The sequence below is a fragment of the Athene noctua genome, chromosome 26, assembly GCF_965140245.1.
Source record: "Athene noctua chromosome 26, bAthNoc1.hap1.1, whole genome shotgun sequence".
Taxonomy (NCBI): Eukaryota; Metazoa; Chordata; class Aves; order Strigiformes; family Strigidae; genus Athene; species Athene noctua.
The window spans coordinates 1,468,631-1,484,819 of record NC_134062.1 but is presented as its reverse complement, the minus strand read 5'-3'; the positions used below and the strand labels follow the sequence as shown (position 1 = coordinate 1,484,819).

The window sequence follows — 16,189 nt, the reverse complement described above, 5'->3', positions numbered from 1 at the left end:
ACTCCGCTCACCGTCCTCTCTGCCTCCAGTGGTGTGTAATGTTGATGTGAGATGATCGTTACCTCTAGGGCTAGTCCTTGCTGATGTTGTACTAGTGACTTTCTCTTCACCTTCCTCGTGCTGTGCGTGTGATTCGGGCTCTGTACGACTGGCAGGCGCTGCCCCTCGGGGCCACCCTCCCCCGAGCCCAGGAACAGAGCCGCAGCCCCGGGGGACTCCCACGTCCCCACGGTGCCGTCCGTGTGCCGGGCGGTGCTGCTGGCAGGTGCCCGTAGTTCACCCTGGCTGGCTTGGGCAGGGCTGGGGGAGACGGCCCGCAGTGCCTGGGCCTGCCCAGCGTGGCTCTGGACCACGCCATGCAGCCTCAGCAATAATCCTGCTGCGCGCCCCCAGCCCAACGGCTGCCACGGTGCGGGGCAAGTCGGGCAGGACACCCCGCGGCTCCGCTTCCCTCGGCGCTAGCACCTGGGTGCTGCATTCAGGGCTGAAGAGAGCTCCCCTTTCCCACCTGCTCAGCTCTCCCCATTTCTGTCCCTGGCTAAAACCCAGCTGTCGGTGTGGGCTGCTGCTCTAAAGGTGAGGAGATGCTGTGGCGGCAGAGAAGCCCGTGAAATCCCCCCGCACGGTGACACTGTGAAAGAGGGCGGCCGCGCAGCGGTGGCCCTGCTAACCAGCACAAAACAGCTCCTCGCCAACACTGCCTGCCACGAGACGGGCGGGGGCAGGTTAAACAGTCTCTGAGGGCTAAAAAGAAACACGGACTGAAATAAAGATCCTGTCCCTGCTTGTCTCGGGCAGGGAAGGGGCAGCGGCGTTTCCCCGTGGTGCTCCCTGCCCTTCCTGATGCCTTCTCGCCGCCTGGGCCGTGGCCCAGGACACGGCCACCTGTGTCAGCACTGTGTGTCGTCCCGTGGCGGTTACGTGTCGTCAGCCCCCAGTGCCACCCGCCCCTTCTCCCCGCGGAGCCGCAGTGGCGAGCGGTGCGTGGGGGCTTTGTGCGCCTGAGCTCACACAGTGGCTGTCTCTGGAGGGGCAGAGCCTGGAGTCCATCGTCGCCTTGTGTCCGCTCGTGGGTCAGAGGCAAATCTGTGAGTCTGGCCCCTTCCCTGAGCCCGTGGGCACGTGAAACCGTGGCTGCAGCTGGGGCCGGGGGCTGCCGGCCAGCTCGTGGGCACTTGCCGAGGCAGGGTCAGCCCGGGCAGCGGTGGGGGATCCCCAGGGCTGCCCCAAAACACTTCTCAGTGCCGTCTACGGGCCGGGAAGAGGCTCTTGTCCTCCAGGGTGGTACTGAGAGGGGTTTCTGCTGTGACCCCCCACCCTGGCCCTGCCTCCAGGGTGGGCTTTGCATCCCTCGGTGCTGGGAAGCACGCTCTGTCCCATCTGTGCCAGGCAGAGGCACCGTGTCTCCGGGACCGTGTCCCTTCCCTTCCTCCTGGCCGCTTCCGAGAGCTCCGCTCGCCTCCTGCCCCCGCGCTGCCCCTCAGCCTCGGGCAGAGCAGCCCCCGCGCAGCCCAGCCCCGGGTGCCAGCTGTGTGCGTCCCGCCTCGGCGTGCCCGTGCTGTCTGTAGTGTGCCGTCGGTGTTAACACGAAACAAAGAAATCCCTGTGGTGTGTAGAAATGGCCAAATCCTGACTGTTGTAAAATAAACTGAGCTATTGTGTTTCCTTTTAAATAGGCAACTGTGCTGCTGTGGTAAAGGACTGGTGTGTTCTGTGCTGTGACCTAAGAGGGGGAAGGAATAAAATATCGTTTCTATCGGTGCCTGGCTGCGTCGTCTCAAGGGCCGGGGCATTTTCCAGGGGTGCAGGGCCGGGGCCGAGGGCTCCAGCTCTTGGGGGTGGCTGGCTGGGCTGGGGCAGGGGGGAGCAGGGGCTGCGCACCCCGGGCAGCACAGACGGGCTTTGTGCCGGCAGTGCCGGGCCGGCCGAGCCCCCTCCCTGCCCCGCTCTTTTCTGCAGCCAACAGGAGTTTCCACAATAGCCAGAGACCACGCGAAGGGAGAGTGTGAGCGGCCAGCCTGGCAGCACAGAGCCCCCTTGTCCCTCGGCCTCGCGGGAGCTTCTGTGTCCTGGCCACTTGTGTGCCGATCGAGGGGGTGCTCAGCACCAGACAGCCCCACGCACCCCCCTCCCACCTGGCTTCGCTCTTGGGTGCCAGGGCTGAGCTGCCGTGGGCCCCAAGCGCCCCTCGGCCTGGCACAGCGAGGGCAGTGCTCCCCTAGGGCCGGCTCCCCCCGGCCACCGCAGCCGTAATGGGCCTGAGCGCGTGACTCCCGCTCCCCAGCTGCGAGATTAGAGCAAACTGGATTGCACAGCCCGCCTGGCAGCTGGCCCCGCCGCCCAGGGCTGGCACAGCCCCGAGGGGCCCAGCATCCCGGCACCCGCTGCCAGGCAGGGGCACACCCCGGGGACCGCTGTGCTGGGAGGATCTAGGGCACCCAGGACGGCTCAATGCTGGGCCACGAGGCTCTGCCCAGCCCTTGCGGGGACCAGCAGTGCCAGGCTGCAGGGACAGGGTGTGCACCCACTTCTCGGTAGCAAGAGGCAGTCGCAGCCGTACCCGAGCCCATCCCTCTGCCCCCCGCCTCGGGCTCACCTGCAGTGCCAAGGGCAAGCCCGGCCAGCCCGACGTTTGGGACGCACGGGAGGACTTGCCACCCCCCTCCTGGCTGGGACGGGGCCACCCACGGCTCGGGGTGCCCAGCTCTCCCCGCCGGCCGGCACGGTGGGTGCACACCGGGCCCTCCCCTCCGGGGCCTCCTTCCCAAAGGCGGGCGGGAGCCCTGCGCCTCCCCTCGTGACTGCGATAAACATTACATTGAGGCCGTTAATGTTTAATGAGGTTGGTCTCGCAATTAATGCGCTTCCCCGTGGGTGCCCGCTCCCAGAGCGAGACGCCCGCCGGACGACACACCGACGCGATGGGTGACGGTAAGGGCACTGGGGACCGGCGCGGCACCCGCAGCCAGCACCCTGCTCGGCCCACCCCAGAGGGGCTTCCCGGGGAGGGCGGCCGCCTGCGTGGGGCATCTCTGGGCGAGGAGCAGGGTTGGGCCCTCCCGCCACGCAGAAACCTGCACGGGAGGGTTTGGGGGAGACGTGGGGACGGATCCCCAGAGCTCCGCAGCCTGCTGGCGTATCGGTGCCGGCTGGCATTTGGCTTCTCAGGGGGATTTCTCAAACGGCTCCTGGCAAAGGGACACACAGCCAGGTGAGGCAGTTCGAGCGGCGACACGCGGCCGCGGGACGGGGGAGGCTGCCGAGACGTGCCCCGGTGCAAGGTGTCCGCCCGTGGGGTTGTTGAGTGCCCTGCGCCATGGGAGCGGAGCCATCGCTGCCCGTCGGTCCCTCAGGCAGCGGCACTTCCCGAGGGCACCGTGAAGGCGGCTCTGCCGCCGGCGCAACCGTAGCAAACAGAACCGGGTGCTGCAGGCGGGCGAGCCGGGTCCGTCTGCAGCTTCCCCTGGAGCTCGAAGGCTCCCGTGCACCCTGAGAATGTGCCGTGAACTTTAAACTCCCAGGGGTGAAAAGTGGGAATTGGGGAATCCTTTACCGGCTCGGCTAGACCTTCAGGAAGTCGGAGGGCTCTTGTTCGCAGTCTTCATGCCTGATTTTTCCCACCTCACCTCCGCACGAGCCCAGTGCCCAGGCCCTGGCTCTCACTTGGGTTTCTCCTGTTTTCCAGAGCAAGCGCCCGAGCAGGGCCTGGACAGGTTCAGCTACGGTGAGTGCGTGTCCCGCGCAGCCCGGGGGCTGTGGGCAGCGGGACAGGCAGCGGGACGGGCAGTGGGACGAGCAGCGGGACGGGCCCACTCCCACACCTGCCCGTGGGCTCTGCGCTGCGGGCTCAGCCCCGCGCCTCACCCGGGCTGACGCCTGCTCGGCTCTCCTCCTCCCCAGACTATGAGACCATCCGCAATGGGGGGCTGATTTTCGCTGTCGTGGCTTTCATCGTCGGGCTCCTCATCATCCTCAGTAAGTGCCTCGGGGGGGCCAGACGTCCCCCTTGGCTCTGTTCCCTTGCACATGGCCCCTTCTCTGCTTGCCCCCTGTCCCGCCCCACACCAGGGGCTGGGCTGCCTGGGAAATTTCCATCTAGGCAAGCTCCCAACAGAAAGCGAGTTGGGAAGGAGACGGCATAAATATTTAGCGTTTCCTTGCCAGTGTCAAGGCTTCAGGGGGAAGGTCACTAATTAAAAATAGCAGAGAAAACTCTGACATTTCCAGAGTGAGAAACCAGCTTTCCCAGAGCCCTTGGACCTTGGCAGCTCCCAGAGAGACCCAGTGCCGAGCGTGCCGGGCACCCTGCGCCCCTGCCTGCGCGTACAGGCCGTGCCTGCCTCACTCCGTGGGGCCGGGGCGGCTGCAGCACCGTGTCTGCAGGTGCTGCCCAGTGGGTTTAGGGAGAAAAAGAAGACAATCACCTGCATTTGCCACCGTGGGGGCAGCTTAGAGAGAAGGACAGACAGCCGAGCGGGGTCTCGTGGCTGGTGCTTTGCTGGGCAGTGCCAGGGGCTGCAGTGTTGGGGTCCAGGGTGGTGCAGGGGGGCCGGGAGGCAGCAGGTGGGGTCGGCGTCTCCCCACATCAGTGGAAGCCGTGCCAGAGGCCGGCCCCAGCGTGGAGGCATAGGGGCTCGGGGCTTCCCATGGGAGCCCAACCCAGTGGTCCCAGACAGAGGACGAGCAGGACCGCTCCACCGGAGCAGAGTGGGGCCGCTGAGATGGGGCGGGGGGAAGGCTCCCGGCACAGGAGGTCTCAGCTGCTCCTCTTGCCCCCAGGCCAGCGGTTCCACTGCGGAGGGAAGAAGAAGAGGAGGTGGGTATTGCACGGTTTTAAGGCAGCCTTGTCTCTCCTCCCTGTCCTAGTTCTGCCTACCGAAAGGGCTGGGGGCCCGGCTCAGCCTCCCTCCCGCCTCAGCCACGTTGCCCAGCCTAATGCCTCTCCCCTTGCTTTTGCTCCACAGACAAGGAAACGAGGAAGACCTGTAGCTGCAGGTAGGTTGCAGGAGGAGGCACCCAGCCAGGCTCCCCCAGCCTGCCCGTGCTGGGCAGCAATGATTCGAGACACTCGCACTGCAGGGAAGTACCCACGTGGGGGTTTGTCTTGGGGGAAGAGGAGTTAGGACACGCTGGCCTCTGCGCCCGTGTAACCCTCGCACTCTGGTTTCAGAGCTGCCCTGCTGCCGCGGAAGCAGAGCTCCATCCAACGCAGAGAAATCCTTGCCAAGGGCCACCCCTTACCCCGCTCCAGTGGATCCATTACCCTGTCACCCCAGGCGAGGCCAGAACGCAAATTGCCCTCGTGCTTTCTCCTCTGTTAGATCCAGCAAGAGTTTCTTCGCTAATAAAGGTCAAGCTGAGCGAGGTTAAACTTTGTGCCCGAGGCATTTGAATCGCCCACTCTCCTGGCCTGGCACCAATGACTTCTCTGCCCTGCAGACATCTTCCAACACAGACCCAGCAAAGGTTCCTCCGCACCCCCCCGGCACATCTCCGCTCTGGGTTTGCAGCGGGGCCTCTGGACCTTCCTGCTCCCGGCCCCCCTGGCTACCTTGGGCCACAACAGGGCTGGGATGGTGCATCCAGCTCTCTGGTTTCACAGCCTCTCTCATCTCGGCGTACAGACGGAAAAACCTCTTAAAAAAAAAAAAAGAAAGAAAAAAAAAATGAGCAAAACTCTCTCGCAATTGGGCGGTGAGTGAGGAGGGAGGTTCAGTCCCAAGTGTTGGTGTGTGTGAGCTGGGCCGACACGGACACCTAGCGACCGGCTCTGCTGGCCGCAGGGCTGCCCCCCCAACCCGCTGCCCCTCTCAACCATTGCCCCCCAACCGCTGCCCCCCAACTGCTGTCCCCAACCCCTGCCCCCTCAACCCCTGCCCCCCCAACTGCTGCTCCCCAACTACTGACCCCCAAGCTGCTTCCCCCCAACCTGCTGCTCCCCAAAACTCTGCCCCACCAACCACTGCCCCCCAGCACCCTCATCCCCTTCCCCTGTGGGCAGCGTGGTGGCACCGGGGATCCCGCAGGAGCCCCGACCCTGCTGCTGGAGGCAGAGAGACCGGCTCGCCGGGTCCCTTCGGGTTCCATGGAGGTCAGGCGCTGACAGTAAAACGGGATTAGCTGGGGGAGGGTTAATCAGACAAAACCCGTGCAGTTTGTCTCATCTGAGGTGCTTATTTAACGCAGTAAGGAGATTATTTTGAAATATAATTTTGACTCGATGCTGACCCACTAATAAAGACCCGGCGCAGCTTTGCAAAGCACAAACGAGAACCAGAGCTCTGCCCTCTCCCTGCTCAGGCCCCCAGCCCTCGCCGGCGAGGGGTGCTCTGTGGTTGTGTCCCCTAAAGAAGGAGCTGAAGGGTGGGTGCAGCAGCCGGGAAGGCACCTGGCATACGGAACGAGTCCGTCCTCAGCAGCGTCTCCTGTCCGCAAGGCCCAGGGCTTCCCGTGCTGCCCCGTGCCCGAGCATGCCAGGGCTCAGGGTGCCCTTCAGGGTGCGTGTCCCCCGGCACCGGCCCCCCGGCCAGCCCCGCAGACAGAGCCCCTGCGGCGCCAAGGGAGGAGATTAAGGGGAGTGAAAAGCCGGGCCTGGCTCCCTGCACCGGGGGATCTCTGTCTCGGCACCAGATGGCATTAATAGCATTATTCTGCACGGCTGGCGGACACCCACGTGTGCACGCAGACTCGCGCAGCCCTTCACACCCCTGCCCGGGGCCGGGGGCTGTGCCACGGGGCTGGGGCTGGCAGGGTGTGCAGCCGCAGAGCAGGACGCGCTGCCAGCGCCTGGAGACTTGCCCTGGAGGTTACGTTTGGAAGCCGGGCTACTATGGGAGCTAAACTGCGAGCAGCCCAGCTACGTGCCCCCCCTGGATGGAGCCAGGGAACCAGGAACAGGGGAAAGGCATAAGCAGATGAGATGATGTGTGAGAAACGTGGGCTCGCTGTGCCAGGGGCAGGGGTGCTCCCTCTCCACTCCTCCACAGGCTTTGGCCATTGAGCCCAGGAGCTGTGGGAGCGGGAAGCTGGGAAGGTCGCAGGGAAAAGCCACCACGTCCCCTCTCCACTGTCCTTGTCCTGGCGTTGCCCCGTGAGAGTCTCCTGACCCCCAGGGCCTGGCAGGGGTGGTCCCCGTCGGAGGGTGCCCCACAGGACGAGCCCCAGCCCCACAGCCCCTTCCCTGTGCCCGCAGCCCCGCGGGTCAGCTGGGAGCTGCAGCCTCAGCCGGGAGGCGTTCCTCCTCTCCCCTGAACCAGGCAATCTTGGCGGATTTCTCTCACAGCCTCTTGAGCCATTAATCTTCTCAAAGTAAATCTTTTCTGTGACACAAAGGGGATTTGGTGAATAATACAGTGGACAACTGGAGTGTCCTTTTCCTCTGGGAAGACTCCCAGTTCTGAACAGCTTCCCCTTGGCACTGGCTGTTCCCCGTTTGCTTTGCCAGTGTCTGGCCGGGCAGGTAGGAGGGAGAGGGGCTCTGCCCGGCCGTGGCTTGGCCAGCTCTTGTGCTTAAGCCAAAACTGAACACGAGGAGCTGAGGCACCGCGGCCGGAGCCGGAGGAGCCGCAGGCGGGGGGGTGCCCTCCAGCACCGCCCCGCCATCTCCATGATGCCAGGGATGCTTTTGGCCCACCAGGAAACGGGGATATAAAATGTCTCCTCATCAGTTAAAACAGGAGAGCGGCAAATGGTGACTAACGGAGCCAAAGAGGAACACTCGATGTGGTGGAGAGACGGGGCCGGGCTGGCGGGGAGCCAGCCACACGCCTCCTTCTCCCTTTGTTCTGCTCCCGAAAAGGCAGCGCATCCATCAGCAGCAACGCGTCTGCCAAAACAGCAGCGCTCCACCGCCCGAGATCACCGTCCCCACCAAAGCGAACCCCGCTGCGGCCCCGGCCCCCGGCGCCAGCCGCGCACCCCCAGGCGAGGCCTCAGCTCCGCCGGGCCGGGGAGCGGCAAAGGGTCCCCGCGAGTCCAGGCCGAGCGCCTGGGCCTTGGCCCCCGGGAACTCCGCAGCGGTGGCTGCAGGCGGGGCCGGCGCTGGGGGGGACACGGCCCCCGCTCGCCTCCCGCGGACCCCCTGCCCAGCCCGGGCGAACGCCCCTCGCCGCTGGCTTGCCCAGATCCCGGGGCGCTCGGGCACTGCTCGGAGAGGGGCACGAAGCCCCCCCCTTGCCCGCAGCCGGTGTGGGGGGGCAGGAGCGGTCCGGGATGGGGCCACGGGCCTTGGGGCGGGTGGCCCGGGGGCGAGCGGTGGCCCGCGAGGAGCCGCGCTGCGGGGCTCGGGCACTAGGGGGAAGCAGCGGCCAAGCTCTGGCCCGGCTGAGCCCGCCCGGGCCGGGGAGCCGAGGGGGAGCCCCCTTTACCCGGGTACCGGCCCCCGGGGCCTTTGTGTCCCCCCGCCGCTCGCTCCCCTCAGCCTCTGGGGAAACTGAGGCACGGAGCGGGGCTGCCGCATGGCCACGGGCAAGCTGGGGGGAACATCCCCCCCCCCCCCAGCACTGCCCCGAGCGGCACCCGCACAGGGCCAGCCCTGGGGTGCGGGGCTGCTGCCCCTGGCCCTGCCGGGGGGTGCAGGACCCCCCCCCTCCGCCCGGCCCTGCCAGGCCCAGGTGCTGCCCGCAGCCAGCCCAGCTGTGGCCTCTGCAATTGCCCCCACAGCCGCCTTCCCCCCCCGCCCGGGGGGCTCATCCCTGGGGGCTGGGGGTGGCCCCGCGGGCAGAGCCCGTGCCTCGGGCCGTGGGGAGGGCTAGTGGCCGACTGGCTCCACTCGCCCGAGAGCTGCCGCCAGGGCGAGCTCCTGCGTGGAAGCGCTGTGTGGAGCAGGGGTGGCGACAGGTGAGTAGCCCCGTTGTTTTACTGGGCGCTTTGTCCGGGGGGGTGCTGGGGGGATGCTCCCTGCAGCGCCGCGTGTCCCTCTTCCCTGGCGTGGGGTAAAGCCTCGGGGTGCAGCTGACTCCAGGAGCTGGGGAGGGGGGGGTGTTGGGACCCCCCATTTCAGCTGCTTTTACCCAGTGATCCCCTGCAGGCTTGTGTGGAGGAATTGTTCCGCTATTAGTGGAAGAATGATCCTTGGGGGAAAGCAGCTGGCTGGCTAATGGGGCCTGTGAGTGTGGGGCACCCCTGTAACCCCCCAGGCTTGGAGGGATCTCGGAGCTGAGTGTAAGTGGTGCCCAGAGCCTGGTGGTTAAAGGGGGCAGGTGGGGTCAAAGCCTCGGGGAGAGGCAGAAGTGTGTATTGTGGGGGAAAGACCCCGCCGTGAAGCACAGAGGGCCCCATCTCCCCCCGGGGGAAGCCTGGTGGGGCTTGGAACAGCGCGGGCATGTGCTGCTGTAACTTCTCCCGTGTCCTGGGTGGAGTTTGGGCCAGGGAAATTACTAGGAGCTTCACTCTTCAGCACGCTTTGCAGCTGAGCCTGCTGCTGGCTCTGGCTGGCTGCTCGCTCCAGGTTAGCAGGTCAACGGCTACAGGGAGGGGCAGAAGTGTTTCTCCCAGTTAGCACCGGCCTGGCTTCCTGGGAGCCTCCCGTGTGCTGCCAAAGTGCAGGCGATGCTGCCCAAATAATCCGCGTGATGATTTTCAGCCCTTCCTGACCGCAGCGGTGGGAAGCACCTGATGCTGCTCTGGAGGGGTGGATGTTAGCAGGACACCAGCTTTCCGGGCTGAGCACCCATGCAAAGGCCACGCACAAATGCTTCCTGAGTGTGTTGAAATGGGGGAGCTGTGGAAGCCTGGTGGCCTGAAAGGGCAGGTCCCAGGAGCTCCTGGCTGCCTGCCCTCTGCTGCCGGACCTGCACGTGGGGCTGGGCCGGGGGGGAGCAGACGGGGCTGTAACGAGCAGCACAGGCAGCTCAAGGACTCGCCGTGGCTCCTGGAGTGGGACCTGGGGCTGGTCATTCACCCTGTCAGCCCTCAGTTGTTGTCTCTTCGTCTAGCTGGCAGATGCTGTCCTCCCCTGGAGGACGGAGCTTTTGGGGGGGTTAGCGCTCTCGGTGCGGGCTGAGTCTCTGAGCTAGGGCTGACGAGGAGACTCGCTGGGGATGCTGAACGGCCAAGGGAGCTCAAAATGAACCGGTGAGTAGCTTTGACTCCCCCTGCACGTGTGCCTGAAAGGGAGATCTGTGAGGCCCAGCAGGCGCCCCGCCAGCCCCCACACCCCTCCTTTCATTCACTCCTGAGCGTAGGAGGGTAGAAACTGCACCCGAGTCCAACACACCGTGTGCCGGATAGCAGAACGCTGGAGCAGTTTCTGTGCCTGGCAGATTCCTGTTAGCAGGCTGGCCTGCGCTGCCACCCTGCAGCAGCTGCCGGGAGGGAAGGGGGCAGATGCCTGGCATGTGGCCGGGGCTCCCCTGAGCCGGGGATTTGCTTGTTGTCTTGGGTATGGGCCTGAATAGCAATTTCCCTGCGAAGTATCGGCTAACATCTGTATAGGGATGTGGGTGGCGATTGAAATGCGCCTCGGATCCTGGAGGGATGTGTGGGCACCGGGTGCGCATCAGCCGCTGCCTCATCACCTCCCGGGACGCCGGTGGCACGGCCGGGGTGGGAGCGAGCCAGCGCGCGGGCCGGGGAGCAGCACGTGTGTGCGCGGGAGGGCCGTGTGCTGGGGACACCCACGCGCCGTGACAGAGCTGTGAGGTGGCCTGGGAACAGGCTGAGGAGGGGGTGGTGACGGAGCGGTGGCGCTTGGCAGCACCGAGGGAGGGGGAGCACATCCCCAGAGAGGAGGAGGAGGAGGAGGAGGAAGGGCCATGCTGTGTCAGACCTGCACGGCACAGCGTTTGCTCCCGCCTCTGCTGTTGGCTCCTCGGCGCGGAGGGGTTCGCTGGCAGCTGCCCTCGTTGCGCCCATCCCCGACACGAGAGGATCTGGTGCGGGTGGCCTGGAGCAGGGAGGGGACGGGTGCCGCGGCCCTGCAGCTTCTCTGGGTGCTTCCTCGGTGAAACGGCGCTTGTGGGGCGTGGGGAGCGGTTCCCACCGCGCTCTGGCTCTGCCAAGGGACTCCCCGAGTGTAAGGAGTCGCAACGAACCCGTGTGGGTTGAAAACGGCCAAGGAGCTGCTGTTTTTCTAATTTTTACTGGGTGACGATGGTTAGGTTCGCCACTAAACCTCAACAGTGCCTCTTAAAAAAAATCAGTGTGGGGTTTTTTTTTTCTACTTCTTGTTTTGTTTGAAATCAGAATGCCTCAGCCTTTCTTTCTGTTTATTTTACAACAAATGTGAATTGGCGAGGCTGCTTTGGAAAGCAAAGCAAACCTGCTATATTCACGTCAAGATAAACCTTTGCGGATGGCTCTAACGCTCCAGACGAGTTGGTTTTGGGGTGACCTAAGTCCTGGGGAGTAAGACCCGAGGCTTGGATTAAGCCTTCACTAAATACCCCCAGTAACGCAGCGACTCCCGTTTCTTGGCTAGTGGCCACCCGGAGGAGGGATGGGTGCCGGCCCTGCCCGCAGCGGGCCCTGTCCCGGCAGCCCGGCGGGTGGGGGCTGGTCCTGCCCCCCGCACCCGCGTTGTGTCCCCAGGCTGCTGAGCGCTGCCCGCGGGGCGGCTCCGTGCGGGGGGGACGCGGGTTCCCCGGGGCGCAGCGGCCTCCGGCAGCCGCGGGGCCGGGTCAGCGGGGCCGGCGCGGGGGCAGCCCCGACGGCCGCGGCCGTTTGCCCGGGGGCGAGTGTCCCCCCCCCCCGCTCCGCCCTGGGCGCGGGGGTCCCCGCCGTCGGTGCGCACCCCCCGCCCTCCCGAGGCGAGGAGGAGGAGGAGGACGGGGGGGGCCGGGCGCTGCCCCGCGGCCGCGCAGCCCTGCCCGGCGGGGGCTGCCGCCCTCCCGGCGCTGCGCGGCCGCGGAGCGGGGCGCGGGGGCGGGGGCTGCGCGGGAGCCCGGCCCACCCCGCCGCCGCCACTCGCCGGGAGAGGGGCGGAGGAGCGGCTGGGAGCTGGGCGCTGGGCTCTGGGCTCCGCACCCGGGCTGGCAGCAGCGAGCGCGGCACGCCGGGGCACCGCACCGCCCGCAATTGCGCCGCAGCCCCGGGGCCACGGCTGCTCTTTATGGCATGTGGCTGGTAACTTTTTTCCTGCTGTACTCTTTGCGGAAAGGTACGTTGCCCCCGGGGCGAGCGCGGATTGGGGGGGGGGGGGGGTGCGGGATGGCTCCCGGTGCGCCCCTTCGGGGGAGCCGCGGGGCTCCCGGGGCCCGGCGGAGGGAGAGTGTGTGTGTGTGTCCCGGGTCCCCGTCCCCGGTGGTCGCGGGGAGCCGGAGCTCGGCCCCGACGAGGGCAGCATCCTCCGGGCAGAGCTGCACTGCCCGGGGCCGGCGGGAGCGGCCGCCCGGTCCCGACAGACGGACGGAGCCCGGCGACGCCGCAACAATCGCATCTTCCCTCCGGGAGCGCCGCGGCCGCCGAAACCCGGCGGCTGGGGGGGGAGAACCACAGCGGGGAGCGGGGGGAGCCGCGGGACAGGCGTGTCGGGGGCCGCGCACCCGCCGGTGGGGGCCGGACGGAAAGTTGGGGCTGAAGTGACCGCTGCCCGGACCGCGGGGGGACGCGCCGAGCCGGGTCCCCGCCACCGGGGCGAGCGGAGCGGGGCACGGAGCCGCGCGGGTCGCGGGGCGCTTGTGGCGACAATCGGCCGATGTTACATAAAGGAATCGCCCGTGTCCCAATCTGCGGGAATTTTTAATTGCGGCTCGATAATAAATTGCCTCTTTGCGACATGACCCGACCTGCAGACGCGGTGATGGAGGCGCCCACCTTTTGGAAAATTGTCTGCCTGAGGATGAAAAATGACAGTTGCCCTAATTATCTTTTTTTTTTTTTTTTTTTTTTTTGACATTTGAGAACAGCAAGGGGGAAATTTTAGGAAATGAGGAAAGCGAAAGAAAGGGGACAGAGCTGCCTCCTTACTCCGCTTGCTGCCTCTTATGTTACCCAGTTATCTGAACGTTAATCCGATGAAAAATATTTACCCAGGTTTAAGAGGGCATCCTGTCCGGTTGTGTGGTGACGATCAGTTATTCCATCAATTATTAATTATGGAATAGCTTCTTGATTTGAGCTGGAGTAAAAGCTGCGTTGGGGAGCTTTACCCAAAATCGCTTTTGTGTTTAGGATCTGCTGAGCTGAACGTGCCAGCGTCTGCTTTGCTTACATTTGCATTTTTTACTGGGCTAAAAGGAAAAAACAAACGTGAAAACAAATAACCGTCGAGGATGCTGCGATTTCTTCCCCCCCCCCGGTAGTCCAAATAATAAAGAGCTGCACCGGTTTTATTGCTTTTGCATGTTTTCAGCCCCAGCATCTTGGAAAAGGGGTCTCTTCCCACAGAGCTATCTCTTCGGAGAAGAGCAAATTAAAAGCCTCCATTAGCACAACTCCTTGTGGCCTCATTTTCTCCTTTTTTAAGAAATAAAATGTATCTTCAGTGTTGAACAGTCCTGGCGATGGAAAGTGTTAAAGTGAAATGGTTCCAAAGAGAGGACAGCAATACAATGGAAGTTTCATTATAATAATAGGATAAAAAAAAAAATGAATTGCTTAATGCATGATAAACCTCTCAGATGCTTAATATTTCTGGGCATCGAAGCACATCCTTTTAACGTGTTCCTGCTGGAGAGCGAGAGCTCAAGTAGAAACTGAAAGCAAATAGACATTTGATCCAGGGGACCACTGAAGTTTAGAAATCCCTCGATGGGCTGTAGCTGCTTGTTTTCCCCCCTGCCTATAAAATAAGCAAAAATAGGTGGTTGGCGAGTGAAGGAACAGGGACTTGAGCAGAAAGACGGTCTGGCAGCGTGAGTGAAAGCAGCCAGGCAGAGGAGGAGGGGAGGCGAGGGGTGAACGGTGTGATAAAGAGCAGACCGGGCAAAATTGAGCGGCTTGGAGCCGGGAAAGCATCTCCCTGCGTGTTCTCGCCGGATCTCTCCGCCGCCTGATTTATATTGGCATTATATTTACATTATGTTCCTGTATTGGGTGCAGTGAACTATGCAGCTTGCGTTTTTTAATCTCTCCCCATCTCGGCCCCCCAGTGTGGCACAGCACTCGTTTGTCTCTGAAATGAAACATGGAAACCTCATTAAATGCACGGAGGAGAAGCCTGCAGTGCTGAACTCCTCGCCGTGCCCGGGGTTTGTTTATCCTGCAGCTAGCCCGGATTTCCCGGCGCAAGGAGCCGCGGCGGCGACTTGCCCACAGCCTTTACCTGCGCCTGGTGTGGGCTCGGGGCTGCTCCTGCCTTGGGGTGAGGAAATCGAGATGGGGCTACCCTCGTATTTCCTGGTGCTTTTGCTCTCCGGAGGACCAGGCTGTGCCGGGCGCGAGGGGCGAGTGCCAGGGCTGTGCTGTCGAGCTGTCCTCCCCGAGCCGGGGGCTGCCGGGGGCTCTGCTTCGGGCAACCAGGGCGCTGGGCCCTTCGGTGTGGCGCTCCCGTCCCCACCGGCAGGGCCGAGGCCCAGGGACTGCCCGCTCTGCCGCGCCGAGCGCCAGAACAGAACTGGAAGCCGCTCTTTGTGGCAGGAATCCCTCCGAGATGGCAGCACGGGGGCTGCGAGCTCTGCCTGGGATAACGTGAAGTCATGTCGCACCCCGAGAAGCAGAGTGTTAATAAGCGCCACTTCCTAGGAGGGCACGAAGGAGGAAGGTGTGCGGTTGTTGCGGTCGTTGCGACGCGTGCTTTGCTGGGAGGCTTATGCAGTGGCAGGTTTGGGTGCAGAGTGTTTCTTGTCTTTGAAATCTAGATTATAGCCAGCTACGTGTTTTTACATAACCGTGATTTTGTGAATTACCCTTTTCCCTGCTTGTAGATCCTTAGGAAATAAACCCCATCACACACAATCTGCACATTGCCGCCATCATCTGCCAGCAGAGCTGTACCAAATATTTAGGAAATCCATTTCCCAACTCTGGCTAACGCTTGCCGCCTGCCCCAGCTGCTGCCTCTTGGAAATGGCTCTGACGGCTTCTCTCTGGGAGAGAAGGGAGCGAGCGCATTGCCGAGGGGAAGAGGCGGTGGCGAGCGGGCTGTCGGAGCTTGCTCGATTGATCCGTTCCCCTCGTTTCTCGTACCTGTCGCCCCGTGGTGGAAATTCTCGTCTCCGCCTCGTAGAGCGAGCGCGCGGGCTGCGGTGCGGACCGGCGGCTCCGGAGGAAGCCCGGCAGCAGGCGTGTGCGGCCTCTGGTGCGTCCCCTTGCCCGCCCCTCGTACCGGCCTCCCCAGGGGGGCCTTGCTGTCACCCTGGCTCATGGCGAGGTGTCCCCTTGGGGTTCGGCTGCGTCTCCGCGGGCTTCGTGTCCAGCGTGGCTGAGCTGTGCAGGTGGGCCGTGGGAGGGGAGGGACAGGCCGTTGCCTGCAGTCCTTGGGCTCGTTCCTCGTCCCCCAGAGCTGAGGGCTCCTGAGGGGAGCTCGGGCAGGGTGGGGGGCTCGGGAGGTGGTGCAGAGCTGGGGGGTGTCCAGCTCTGGGTCAGCCCTGGTGTGGGTGGGGTGGTGAGACTGGTACCTCCGGCAAGCTGGCGTGGGAGGTTCAGGGGCCAGGCAACTCAGCGGGGAGAGCTTTTTCTTTTTTTTTTCCAGGCAAGGGTTACAGGCTCAGCCTGGGTGCTGTCGTAATAGCTGGAGGTGGTTCAGGCCTTAATTTCCGTGCAGATGCATTAAGAAGCGGGCAGCTCGAGCTCCGAGGGGGTTTGAGCCGTGCCCTTCCCCGCAGAGGACCAGAGGCAGCGTTCGCCTTGGCTCCCTCTTCGGTTTGCTGGGACGGCGGCTGCGAGTCGGGGGCGAGCGCGGTGCTCCGGCCGGGGGGCTGTGCCCACGGCTGGGCCAAAACGCGGTGCCGGGGCAGGGGACGTGCTGGGCAGGGACCTGCCATCGCTGTGCCAGGCACCAGCTGAGCGCCCCAGGCCCTGCTCCGCATTTTGTGGCACAATTTCCACCCTCCTGAGACTGGTGGGGCGCAGCGTGGGGGAGGCCGCTCAGAGCTTTGACCCTTTGGGGTGGCTGCGCTGCACTCCTGGCGGGGGGGCGGGGGGTGTGCGGCTCTCATGCTCTGCTCGACCGGGTCCCAGCCTCGTGCTTCTCGCCTCAGCTCAGCCGCTTTGCTCCCTGTCCCTTCCGTGACGCTCGGAGATGCCACTTCTCGCTCTGTCAGCTCCAAGGTCACTCCCTTCATTAGGAGAAAGGCTGTGAGAAGTGTCC

General features: G+C 64.2%; 2 protein-coding genes across 4 annotated transcripts in view; both read left to right on the top strand.

Moving 5' to 3' along the window:
- Window positions 1–2,652: 2,652 nt before the first annotated feature.
- On the top strand, window positions 2,653–5,371 carry FXYD2 (FXYD domain containing ion transport regulator 2). Of its 2 annotated transcripts, none has more exons than XM_074927261.1 (6): window positions 2,653–2,931; window positions 3,686–3,724; window positions 3,901–3,975; window positions 4,780–4,816; window positions 4,965–4,995; window positions 5,322–5,371. In XM_074927261.1, the coding sequence occupies exons 1-5, from the start codon at window positions 2,838–2,840 to the stop codon at window positions 4,987–4,989; spliced, it is 270 nt and encodes an 89-aa protein (XP_074783362.1). In that variant the 5' UTR covers window positions 2,653–2,837; the 3' UTR covers window positions 4,990–4,995; window positions 5,322–5,371. The 2 variants fall into 2 exon arrangements, with proteins under 2 accessions (XP_074783362.1, XP_074783361.1); XM_074927260.1 differs by having other exon boundaries at window positions 2,748–2,931; window positions 5,171–5,371.
- Window positions 5,372–11,903: 6,532 nt separating this feature from the next.
- Window positions 11,904–16,189, top strand: part of DSCAML1 (DS cell adhesion molecule like 1) — a 102,274-nt gene continuing 97,988 nt past the window's right edge. The window contains exon 1 of one of the 2 annotated variants that reach the window (XM_074927479.1): window positions 11,904–12,097. In XM_074927479.1, coding sequence (XP_074783580.1) covers window positions 12,055–12,097 — 43 coding nt within the window. In that variant the 5' untranslated portion in view covers window positions 11,904–12,054. The remainder of the gene's footprint in view (window positions 12,098–16,189) is intronic. The other variant, XM_074927478.1, reaches the window with a different exon arrangement.